Consider the following 13,683-nt stretch of genomic DNA (forward strand, 5'->3'; position numbering starts at 1 on the left):
TAGTAAGCTTTGACGTAGCTTCGCTAGTTTTACAATCGAATACATTTTGAAATTTATTAAAATAAAGGTAAAGATGTCTGATTTCAGTTCCAGTTTCATCAAAAATTCCGCACCCCCCCCCCCCCCCGACTGTGGTGCCCAACCACAGCAGTAGCCTACCCAGTAAGCAACCTAAACTCCCGATCCCGGGTTGGATCGATCTGCTGCCATGAGAATGCTAGTCGAACACGTTACCACTGCACTAGCCAGTTAAACAACTGTCCATAATTGGAAAGCTACTCGCCGGAATCACTTACTAGCTTGAACTCCCGATCCTGAGTTGGGATCGATCTGCCGCCATGCAAATGCTAGGCGAACACAATACCACTGTACTAGCCAGTTAAATAACGGTCCAGAATCGGAAAGATACTCGCGGTAATTAATGCCCAATTACAGCAGAAGCCTCCCCAGTAAACAGCTTAAACTCACAGCCCCGGGCTGGGATCGATCTGCTGCCATGCGAATCCTAGGCGAACATATTACGACTGTACTTACTAGTCAGTAAAATACATTCAGTCCAGATTCGGACAGCTACTTGCGGGAATCGCTTACAAGCTAAATTCAAGGTCTCGGGAAGGGATCGATCTACTGCCATGCAAATGCTAGGCGAACACGTTACCACTGTACTGGCCAGTTAAACAATCCAGAATCGAAAAGCTACTTGACGGAATCACTTACTTGTCCTCCCTGAATGGAATCCGAAGAAGTATGGTGATCGGCGTTGGCGCCCACTAACTGACAATATAACTCTGGATCCGTCACATCTTCGCCGCACGTGGCCGACGCCGTTATTCTTCTGTTCACCGCTAAATTAAAATACGGAGGCGTGAGCACCTGCGCCCACAGAGGCTCGAATAAAGCCCATAATATAAATAAAGTCCACGTGTGGACGACTCCTCTTCCCCTCTCCTTCATCTTCTGCGTTTCGCTGACAACTGGCGAACAACCGAGTTGAACCGACGCTTGGACCCTGAAACTGGGCTGTTTGTCGTTAAGGGCACAACTCTCACCCTCCCCGCCAGGGTCCTGGGATATAGCATCACCCTAATCCCCAATAGCCACCTACCCCCCCCCCCCTTCACCAAACAGTGCCATCTCAGCATCCCTAAACCTGGAGGGACCCCCGGGGTCAGACTACAAGACCTCTGGCATTCATTTCTCCTACCCTCCTTCCCTCCCTCCATGAGATCTTATTCCCGACGACCATGTGTGTCTTTACCCTACTCATACCACGGGAGTCGTATGTCTGTCTATCCCTTCATCGAGGGGGAAAAAAGTACAGCTCTCAGACATTATCTACTGGATTAGTTTGTTCTGGCATGTGGATAAACACTATAAGAACAAACAAAGAAGATAAAGAATCCTCACATTTATTAAAAATAAGTTTTTGGACTGTAGGCCTATTCTTTTCTGGCATGCGTATAAATACTATATAAGAACAAACAAAGAAGATAAAGAATCCTCACATTTATTGAAAATAAGTTTTTGGACTGTAGGCCTATTCTTTACTGGCATGTGTATAAATACTGTATAAAAACAAACGAAGAAGATATAGAATCCTATAATATTTTTTTAATTAGTTTTTGAATTGTAGGCCTATTCTTTTTATAATACAAGTGTTTTAATTCTTCTCAGTGTGTATCTCGCTTCTTGGCTTATATAAATTTGAGTATTTGTAATAACAATTTAATAATATCAAGTAAGCAATGACCTTATTAGGTCACATTCGTAATCATATCTATTTACCTATATATATATATATATATATATATATATATATATATATATATATATATATATATATATATATATATAATACACACACACACACATATATGTGTGTGTGTGTGTGTGTATTATATATATATATATATATATATATATATATATATATATATATATATAATACACACACACACACACACACATATATATATATATATATATATAATACACACACACACACACACACACATATATATATATATATATATATATATATATAGAGAGAGAGAGAGAGAGAGAGAGAGAGAGAGAGAGAGAGAGAGAGAGAGAGAGAGAGAGAGAGATACCTATATAGACAGATTGATAGATAGATAGATATATAAATAGATCGATAGATAGATAGACCGATCGATAGATAGATCAATAAATAGACAAATAGATAGAAAGACAGCTAGATCGATAGATAGATAGATGGACTTACGCTACCTATCCAATAAACAGACAACACAAGGAGCACAACAGCACTGACGAAGTAGCGAAAGTCCCTCTTAACTGATAAGCGCTGAAGAAGTCTTATTTACTTATTTGCTTCTTTATTTATTTGCTTGTTTATTGTTTTCTCTGCCTCAGTGAAGCATAGACACATAATTAAATAAGAGCTTGGTCCATTTATTCAAATGTCTTTATTATTGAACAATGACCACGGTCAATCTGAAATGAACATAAAACATATTTAGAATAAATGATGAACAATATATATAACTCAAATGAACATAAAACATGTTAAGAATAAATGATGAACAATGTATATAACTCAATGTTTATAACCCTCTATCTCCCACCAAGTTTTTAAACTGCCTTTTAAAATGTCTCTCGTGGAGGTCGGTTTAAAACTGATGTCAAAACATTGGGTGGCAATTAAACGTCCAAATTATAGGTTCATGAACACTAAACTCCTGTTAGCATGTGAAGGAACGGAAACTTGAAAAACAATTATGTCATGTGTTGATCATGATGACACTATAGCTAGTTCATCTCGAAATCACAGTGCCATGCTGGCGGTCGACGGGTAAGACTGGACTTGCGTTGCTCCAAATTTTGGCATGGCAGTAGTTAACTGCGATGGAGAGTTTGTGCTATCATTGGGAGGCGGAATCTCTGCTTGATGATTCGCAGTGTTACCGAGGTCGTTGGGATAGCATTCCGGAGCAGCAACATCAAAATGAATGTTAGGGGTAGTACCACTTGGTAACGGCAAAGTGGTCAATGGAAGAGTACCATGTGTGTCCGGATTTTAGGTTGTCGGAATGGTGTCCTTCGCAATGGTCTCAGACATTTTAGTGGTCGAAGGATTGGCAATAGGTACAATCTGATTCCGATTATAGTCATCTCTAATTGTACGGACTTCTGGAATACTCCTGACAGGCACGTATTGTCTCAAAAACTTCCGGTTCCTTAGCGTGACCCTACCAGAGCCATCAACTCTGACGACGTATTGGTCGAATTGGCGGACTTCTATGATGACACCGGTTTTGTCCCATTTCAGGGGGTGATTTCCTGTTTGATTTTGGATGCGAACCCGGTCACCTACGGACAGTTGGGGTAGTCTCTTAGTGTGCTCTGATAAGCGCTCTCCCTGTTTAAGGTGTCGATGTCTTAGGGCCTCCTCTCTTGCATCGAGTGTTTCCTTCCACGTGTCGTGGGGACGGTACCTGCCGGGCGGGACAGGTATGAAGTCTCTGATGGGACGACCAAATACACATATTGCAGGAGATAACTTGGTATCTCTGTCAGGTGTGTTCCTGTATTGGAGCATCGCACGTTGGAATTCATCAGTGTTGAGATCACCGTTACTGCCCGTGTTGTCCGCTATAAGACGCTTGACAGTTCTGACGCCTATTTCGGCTCTGCAATTACTATGTGGGAAGGCCACAGAGGAAAGGCGGCGATGGACTCCCCAGTCCTTTAAAAACTGCCTAGTTGCTGTCGCTGTAAATTCAGGTCCACCATCAGATGTCAATTCATCCAGAATCCCAAATGTCACAAATGTTCGGCGTAGTGAAGTTATAAGACCCTCTGCACCGTTCGAAGATCGTTCAACTATGGGCCAATTCGAGTATTGATCAACTATAACTAAATATCCAACTCCTCAGTAGTGAAAGTAATCTGCACAAACACATTGGAACGGGTAGTCTGGAGATATAAGGGGTGTAGGCGGAGCACTAGGATTCGAAGGCGCGATGCGATTGCAGTGGTTGCATCCAGCTCGAAGTGCTGTTATAGCAGGTGTTATCCCTGGCCAAAACACAGATGACTCTGCTCGCGATACCATAGAGGTAATTTCCTGACGAAGGGCTGGAGGAATAACTATACGCTCCTTGTATAGTATCACACCATCAACAGTGTAGAGATGCTCGCGGAATTGAAAATACTCTCGAAGATGTATAGGAAACTCTTGGCGAGACTCTGGTACTCCGCATTCTATAAGGCTGAGCAGTTCATGCATGTTATCGTCACTACTTGTGGCAGTGCGAACTCTGTCCCAGGTGACTGCTCTCACGTTAAGTGAGTCAAGTGAGCATACTGCTGATGCGGTGATACAAGTGGAAACAGAATATGCTGATGGCAATTTGTGTAGGGGAACATTTCTCACGGAAGGTACACTGTCAACTGATGCAATGTCATCTTGAAGCAATAGCTTTTCAGATTTTCCAGTTGGGTGGCGCGATACTCCATCTGCAGCGAGATGCTTGACCCCTGGGATATGAATCATGCGAAATCGATAGCGGAGGGACTTTTCCTTCAAGTTTCTGAGACGTGAATTTGATATGTCCTCCAATGATCTGTCACCAAATATTTTCAACAGGGGTTTATGGTCAACTGCGACCACAAGATCTTCACAGCCAAGAACAAAGTATCTTGCCTTATCAAGAGCATCGACGACTGCCAACGCTTCACCTTCAACTGGTGCATATCGAGACTCAGCTGCATGTGTGAACCTACTTCCGACAAGTGTGATCTTCCAACCAGTGAGACAACAAAACGGTCGGTAGTCTGGACAGTCGCAATGTTTCTGGAACAGCCAGAATCCAATTCCTGATTTTGACCAATCGGTGGCGAGACAGGTAGGTTTTGTCTTGTCAAAGATTCGCACGCCTTCTTCAATTTCGTTGATAATGGCAGTTTTAGACTCCTAAAAGAGTGCATTAATATTGTCATTCCAGGTGAATGGTGTTCCTGGTTTCAATAACTGTCTGAATGGTAGCATTTTGTCGGTCATGCTGAAAGCATACGATACTTGGTTTACTAAACCAAACCAAGATCTGACATCGGTGATATTTCTTGTACAGCTTGGAAAAAACTCTCCTCTATTGAGTCAGATCAAAGAAGAACATCGTCGACACATTTAGTTTTGTTGGGTATCTCGGCAACTATTTCATCATACCGTCGAGTATGTCCGTCGCCAGAAGCAATATACCCTTGAGGGACTGTTTTATAACGATAGCGTCCCCAAGGAGTGATAAACGTAGTTAAGTGACGGTCAGATTCCTGAATCGGTACACTGTGGTATCCGTTCCAGGCATCAAAGACGGTTTTCTTTTTTCCTTGTGGTACTGACCTTGCTTGGTGAAATGGAGAAGGCGTATGATGCGTTTCTCTCTTAGCGTGCACATTGAGAGGCTGAAAATCAACTGTTCGTCGAGGTGTGCCATTTTTCTTAGCACATACAACCATCCGATGGCACCAAGTTACTGGTTCTCCGATTGGGACAGGTTCAAGGACACCAAGGCGGACGTCCTGGTCAAGTCCAGCTTTAACTTCCTCTTGCCAGTGTAACGGCACTGGCACTGGTGTGTGACGAGCAACAGGATCAGCATTCGGATCGATCATCAGCTTCATTGGGGGTCCATCCATTAGTGGTAACGGTTGGTGGTCACATACGGTGAATGTACTTGATTCGTAATACTTCAAGAGGTAGTCCTTTAGTTTAGACCGGTTGGACTCGGTTGCACTGAACGGTAATTCTGTAGGCGGCGAAGGTGGTAGGTGACGTTTTGGGCAGTCACACTGATTGGCTAGTCCACTAACGCTTCCTACTCCATTGTTGGTGGCATCCGGAGTTTCCGATTGTGTGTCATAGATTTCACCAATAGTCGGAAAACTATCCGATATCATGCCAAGGGCGATGCAGGCTTCCCTACTGATGAAGAGCTTATCCGAGTTGTCGGTGACATATGTCATTTGTCTAGTCTCAACAAGGTTCCCCTGCTCATCTGTTCCTGATATACAAAGGATTGTGGCACCGAGGATTTTAATGCCTCTGTTATTTGCAGCATGCATTTTCATAGTTACAGGAATGAGGTCACTTTGCTTGAGGCCAAGTTTGTGGATGACCTTGATACCTGCGAGACAGCTTTGGCATCCAGTGTCTGCCATTGCAGATATACGAACAGCATGTGTACCAGCTTGAAGGTGGAAACCAAAGGCTTCGTAATCCTTAGGTGACGTTCTGATTGTCAGATTTATGAAAGGTTGAGATTTGGAAGGTCTCTTTATCCTAGTATCAGATAAGTTGTCATACAGATGGTGGTCCAAAGCCAATGTCTTGTTGGTGTGTCGTTTAGAGATTGATGATACACTGCACAAGGTGTTGAACACCACATTCTCGTAGTCATTGGCATTGTGAGCACTGGGTTTCACTTTTGGTTTGCCCTTACTACGGCAAACACTCTCGAAGTGATTTTCTCGGTTGCAGTGTTCACATCTATGACCGTAAGCTAGACATTCTGATTTTCTTGCACGTGCAGGAGTGTTTTTACCATGTCCTTTCTTGCCACAGTATGAGCAAACTTCGTTTTTATCTTTGACAGCGGTTTGTTTTACCTTTCTGTATGAACTACTGGCCGCTGCTTGGACCTCATGAGAGTCTAATAGTCGGGAGGCAGATCGTTTACCAGATTCTTTAGCTTTGACAAACTGTGCAACTTCTTCCAATGACATGTCCTGATTCTTATCACCAAGTAGATCTAATTGTATTTCAGGGTCACATATGCCGCGTGCTAATACGTCTCTCACTATTGTGTCAGTATAATTTACATCAACGTTGCATCCTGGACATTTTATCAGGAATTTGCAAACAATAGCCTGTCCTATAAGTCGTGCGCAGAAACGTCGTACAGGCTCATCACGGTCTTGACGCATGTTGTGTAGCGTCACTCGAGCTACCATGGTGTTTTCCTCTCGAACTGCCAGGTTTTTTATTGCTCCCATCACTTCCACTTCAGTCTTGTTAGTAAGACTGCCACCAGCTGATCGTGTTAAGTCTTTTCGAAGTTGTTCTTTGCAGCATTCTAGAAGCTGTACCACACGATCACGGCCCTCAATTTTAGTTGCGTCTACATAGTCAGACCATCGTGATTGAAAATATGCCCATTCTTCACTTGTTCCCGCTGTCGATATTGTGGGTCTTTTAACTCTTTCTACTTTAGCAGCTTGTCCAGGAGCATGTGTGGTGCAGTGAGCAGTTATGAGTGCAGCTACGATGGCGGCCTCAAGGTCGTCCGTGACGTAATCACAGCCTGGTATTGGACATCCTACTGCTGGAATTTTGATTAGTTCTTAGGATTTAGTCATTCACAATATCTGTTATCCTGAATCCATCTCTGGCCGTGGTCATAAATAAGAGCTTGGTCCATTTATTCAAATGTCTTTATTATTGAATAATGACCACGGTCAATCTGAAATGAACATAAAACATATTTAGAATAAATGATGAACAATGTATATAATTCAAATGAACATAAAACATATTAAGAATAAATGATGAACAATGTATATAACTCATTGTTTATAACCCTCTAATAATCACAGTTGTTGTTATTATTGTTGTTGATGTTGTTTCTGCTCAGAGGCATAAAATGATGAAAATCTTGACTTGGATTTAGACCATGTTCCTGAAAGTCTAGAAATTGGTAGAAACCCCAGGTCTCCAACTGGGAAAAATAGCCCAGTGAGGAAAGGAAATAAGGAAATAAATAAACGATATGAGAAATAATGAACAGTTGAAATATTTTAAAAACAGTAACATCAAAATATATATTTCATATTGAAAAGGCTTCTGTCAGTCAGTTCAATATAAAAGCATTCGCTGCAAGTTTGAACTTTTGAAGTTCTACCGATTCAGATACCCGATTATTATTATTATTATTATTATTATTATTATTATTACAGCTATAACCCTAGTTGGAAAAGTAAGATGCTATAAGCCCAAGGGCTCCAACAGGGAAAAATAGCCCAGTGAGGAAAGAAAATAAGGAAATAAATAAACGATAAGAGAAAAAATTACCAACAAAATATTTTAAAAACAGTAACATCAAAACAGATATGTCATAAATAAACTATAGAGAGACTTGTGTCAGCCTGTTCAACATAAAAACATTTGCTGCAAGTTTGAACTTTTGATGTTCAACTGATTCAACACAATCATGATCACGATAATAGAGCAAATAGGTATGCCCCATTATTTGTGTGCTTAATTTCGAGTCCTAAAGTCTTCCGTTGGAACAGCTAAAATTGATTCGGTTTCAAGTTAGGTATTGGGCATGCTTTAGCACTCCTCAAGAGAGATTAGTTCAAACTTTTAACTGGGCTCCACAAGGCACTGGAACGATTGGAAGACCCATGCCTACATGACTGAGGATATGAAGCCTTAGTACCAATACTATGCAAGAAAGATATGAAAGTAAAGTTAAGGGTCATTTTGGGACGTAATTGAGGGTGTCATCCTTGTTCGTTTGAGTCCTTCTTAATAGATTGGGAATCTCGTGTTTCAAGGTTTAGGCTCGTCGACTCTCTCTCTCTCTCTCTCTCTCTCTCTCTCTCTCTCTCTCTCTCTCTCTCTCTCTCTCTCTCTCTCCATTTATAAAATCATTGACAAAACTTTTGATGAAAACGTAAATAAGTCATATTATAATCAAAAGGAAAATATTTATTTAAGAAAAAATAGAATTGTATATATATATATATATATATATATATATATATATATATATATATATATATACATATATATATATTATATATATATATATATATATATATATATATATATATATATATATATATATATATATATATATATATATATATATATATATATATTGCTAAGTGATAAGGGTATTTTATTTTGAGAACAGCACTTCACTTAACTGAACCCTGATTCACTTAAGTATACATATACATACACACACATACTATATATATATATATATATATATATATATATATATATATATATATATATATATATATATATATATATATATATATATATATATATATATATAACTCAAATTCCGTTTTAATAATGAAACCAACGATAAAAAATGCCAATTTCAGGAGAATATACAGATACTGTCTGTGACCTGTGCACATTTAACAATACAGAACATGTTTGAAACGTGAAGAGGACGAGACATAAAAGTTCATATGTTGCATAATATCAGAAGACGAACATGAAAGTTTAGACAAGGAAATGGTTGAAAAGCATAAAAAGTTGGCCTAATTTCACGGTAAAATGAGAGATTATATTTACTCATTAAGCTCGCACCCAAGTAAACATTTATGATTGTGAAATGTGAAACGATAGGTCATGTTATGAAGTGGATACTTTATTACAACTGAAAGTGAAGTCTTTAGAGTATATTAATTTCATGCTGGATTATACCAAAAATGTTATTTGAGTTAACTTAGTGATATCTGTAAAATTGTACGTTGTACGCATATTACCCACCAAAATAATTCCAAAATATATCGATATTCCAAATCACTATGTGATTTTCAACTAAGAAATCCTTCAAATTTAAATTTTATTCCAAAATTGGTTTAAATTATACATTTATCAAAATAATATACATTTATTGAGGATTTAATTATATCTACAACAGTATAAGCATTTCTTTTCCCTTAAAATCGAGGAGTTAATTTGCAGCTGGGAAGTTGCTCGGAATGAGAGGAACTACAAGGAGCAGAGGAAATCCCGAGTGTTTCAAATATTTATAGACAATTTGAAAACTTGTTTAATCACTCAAACGAAAAACTAAACAGCACTACTATTATAATGCATAACCCATTTCTGTACCAAACGCTTAACAGCGCATAACGTACCCACAGTTGTTTCTTTGGCCATGGGTACCTGAAATTCCTGAATCACTATAATGCGGTCATTTATAAAATGCATGGCAAGGGTTAAATAATTTGTTGTAACATATTGGACAAAAATATTAACCTTTGTTACTCTGTAGAATTAATGTAAACCCAGCGGCCAATATTAAATACGAGAGGTTTTACTTTCCATCCTGGGAAAGCATTCATAACAAAAACATTTATAATTCAACCTATCCCTGCTTATTGAAATCATTATTCATATATCTTTGTACTCACTTATGATAGTGGAATGATGAACATAATTATATGCAAAATGCCCTACGGATATTCAAATTCCAGAGAAAGAGAAATAACTCCAATACCAGGTTCTGGGTCTGGGGGTGGGGCATAGCCTTTTCAACGGCGCCTCCAAAGTTTATCTTCTTATACTGCTTTGTCTTTTCCTCCACATCAGGTTTAAACTTCTTTTTTTTCTTTTTTAGATGTGTTTCTCTAAATAAAAATAATCCTAATATTTTCTTTAGGTCTTTCTCGTATGGTTGTTGTGGCCCAATTACTTCATTCCTTTCTTTTCTATATTCCTGCCCCCCCCCCAAATAAAATGTATCAATCTTCCTCATTTTCACAAAAATTACAGTTTACATTCCCCCTTTGTGTATATTTACAATATTCAGTTTTAACGTATTAGTTCTTGCTCTAAAAATATCACTGAAGCAAATATATTGTCATAAAGTAACTCTTCTTAATTTATTTCTTCAAGGCACATTTTAAGTCAACATTAAACAATTATAATTCAACCTATCCCTTCCTATTGATATCATTATTAATTTATTCATATATCTTTGTAGGCACTTATGATAGTAGAATGATGACCAGAATTTTATGCAAAATGCCCTAAGGATATTAAAATTCCTGAGATAGAGAAATAATTCCAATACCAGGGGTTATTTATCGGGGCCATTTTTCAGTCAGCATTAAACATCTACCAGACTGCGAAAATCAAAACAATGTCCGGTGTAAACAGAATGTTGACTTTTCTAGTGATTATTCTCGTTGGGAGCTTTTGTAGTGCTCTAGGCGATGTTGATATAGATTCAAGTGGATATATCTTATATTGTCCGTGCATGGGTAAGATAATGAATAATTAGTATTAAATCTACATCTAAAACCACTGGAAACAAATGCTGGGCCGAGCTGCATGAAGCCCATTGCTTTGTTTGGAGGTAAATTTTTACAATATAGCCGGAAACTACAAAGCTTTTGATATGTTTTTTTTATTGCAGAAGTTTTTTTTATACCGTTGATATGTTGGATTTAGTAGAATTCATCGATTTGAATAGTTAGCCTTGCCTCACTGGGCTATTTTTCCCCATTGGAGCCCTTGGGCTTATAGCATCTTGCTTTTTCAAGTAGGATTGTAGCTTGGCTAGTAATAATGATAATAATTAGAAGTACTGTACATATACGAGGTTACATATCCTTACCTACCGTGAGGGCTACACCCCTCCGACCCACCCTTAAGCTGGAATGTCACTAGGTTTTTAGGAGCCTTTGTATATCAGCAGCCAGTTCCTCCCATTTGGATTAAAAATTGACATCAACTAACCTAAATTTTCTCCTCTAACCTATCCTACAAGCCATGTCTGTACCAAATGCTTATCAGCGCATAACATACCCAGAGTTGTTTCTTTGGCCATGGGTACCTGAATCACTATGTACTATAGCGGCCACCTGTATGTATTATTATGGCTAACGTAGAATACAGCAGTGTAAGGGGGGTTGCAGGGAGGCGTTAGCCCCCCGTTAGGTAAGGGCACGGCTTGAAGGTTAGGTAAGGGGGGAAAGTTTAGGTTAGTCGATGTCCATATTTAATCCACAAGGGAGAAACTGGTCGCTGATATACAAGGGCTTCCTTTGTCCTTATCTACTTACCTAACGGGGGGACTAATGCCCCCCTGCGACCCCCCTTCCACTGCTGTATTCTAAGTTAGCCGTATTCATACATAGAGTTGGCCGCTATCATACACAACCCGGATTTTATATCGCCAGCAGCGAAGCGTTGCTGCTGATACTGGGAATCCGGGAGCTTGCTACACTAGATATTCGTTTCCTGACTAGATGGGAAGCAGCGAGCACAAACCACAATCATGACTTTGGATGTAAACAAGCAAGATGGCTGCTGTAAATGGGATGTGCTCTTGCTTGGAAATCTTGGATCCAACTAGCCTCAAAAGATTAAAATCTGTTTTGCTCATTTCATCCTGTGGTAGTTGTAGAATTTTTCAATTCACATAATATACCGAGAATACCTATTACTGCAACAGTCTGAAAATTTCTGGCCACCGTGATGTCAGCTGATCAATTTTGTTCAAACTTTTCCTATTTTCTCCTTGAACCACAAGATCGTAGTGTGACGCTACAACACTTTCACTCACCGGGCTCAGCTGGAGGTCGGCAAAAACCTCAAGCAAGAAATGACTAGTGTGATTCCAGTTCTATACTGTCGTATCCTAAGCTTACACTAAGATTACTAAGATTAAGGCTCGACCTTGTGTTTACTTCCAACTAGCTTCCCTCCTGACAAGGTAACACAAAATCATAATATTTCTTTAATTTTTAAACTACCTTGATATCGTATTTCAGAACAAGATAAAAACACCATGAATAAAATATATTTGACAATTATTAAGAAATTCTACCCCTGTTCTAGTAAACTACTCTCACTCCATGAACAATTATACAGTATATAAATCCCTTGGAAATACGTTATTAATAAATGGATTGTAAAACAAATCAATAGGAAAACAAAACCTAAAGATCCATACATATTTAAAAGGTATTTCAACTGGTATTCATCATAACTTGGTATTATTACAGTTTCAGCCAAATTCAGTTATCTATTACTATTTCACTTGTTATCACACTATATTTTTTCAATATTAAACTTACCCGATAATCATGTAGCTGTCAACTCTGTTGCCCGACAGAATTCTACGGAAGGGATACGCCAGCGATCGCTATACAAGAGGGGGGTGTACTCACAAGCGCCACCTGTGGCCAGGTACTGCAGTACTTCTTGTTGACACCACTTCAATTTTTCCTCTGTCGTGCTTCCGGCAAGACGTTCATGGATACGCTTATAATTTTGGAGTCTTGTTCACGGTTTTTGGTGAAGTATTGCTCTAAGATTTCAGCTTTCGCTATTCAGGAAGTTCTATTATTAGCTTAGCTAGCTTTTGGAATTAATTTGATTAATTATGGTGACGAAGAGAGTATGAACTCTCTTTCACCTTTAAATGGCCGACCCTTCCCTTAGACGGAAGTGTTGGTGTCTAAGAGAGTATAGACTCTCTTTCTTAATTTTGCTTAACAAAAGTTATAGATTTATTTTATATCTCTCTGCCTTTTATAGGCTTCTTCGATTAACTTCCTTTTATTATAAAATTATTAAAATTAATTTTTATATTTGTTTATATTCGACCTTTCCTAATAGTAGGCGGCCTTTTCTTGTACCGAAGTTAATTAACATTGAGCCCGTCATTTCGGTTTTACCTGTTAACATATTATGCTATTTTAATGTTTTTGAAAGAATTTCTTTGATAGTCTCGTACTGTTTTCAAAGTTGAACTAACGTTTTGTTTTGTCTCTGCAGTTGTTGACGTTTCAGAACGTTCAACTTGCGCTCTATCGTTACGATAGAGAGAGAATTTTCACGGTGTCACGTTGCAGTAAGAGTAACCGTGTCTAGCGTTT

General features: G+C 38.9%; 2 protein-coding genes across 6 annotated transcripts in view; one reads left to right on the forward strand and one right to left on the reverse strand.

Moving 5' to 3' along the window:
* LanA (laminin subunit alpha) overlaps window positions 1-989 on the reverse strand; it is a 101,360-nt gene extending 100,371 nt beyond the window's left edge. For all 4 annotated transcript variants that reach the window (XM_068349824.1, XM_068349823.1, XM_068349822.1 and 1 more), the window contains exon 1: window positions 718-989. In XM_068349824.1, the coding sequence (XP_068205925.1) occupies window positions 718-954 (237 nt within the window). In that variant the 5' untranslated portion in view covers window positions 955-989. The remainder of the gene's footprint in view (window positions 1-717) is intronic.
* Window positions 990-10,922: 9,933 nt separating this feature from the next.
* The window catches only part of O-fut1 (O-fucosyltransferase 1), a 69,905-nt gene continuing 67,144 nt past the window's right edge, over window positions 10,923-13,683 (forward strand). Inside the window, exon 1 of one of the 2 annotated variants that reach the window (XM_068349825.1) lies at window positions 10,923-11,058. In XM_068349825.1, coding sequence (XP_068205926.1) covers window positions 10,938-11,058 — 121 coding nt within the window. In that variant the 5' untranslated portion in view covers window positions 10,923-10,937. Of the gene's footprint in view, window positions 11,059-11,080; window positions 11,154-13,683 lie in introns of those variants that run through there. The other variant, XM_068349826.1, reaches the window with a different exon arrangement.

The sequence above is a fragment of the Palaemon carinicauda genome, chromosome 26, assembly GCF_036898095.1.
Source record: "Palaemon carinicauda isolate YSFRI2023 chromosome 26, ASM3689809v2, whole genome shotgun sequence".
NCBI lineage: Eukaryota > Metazoa > Arthropoda > Malacostraca > Decapoda > Palaemonidae > Palaemon > Palaemon carinicauda.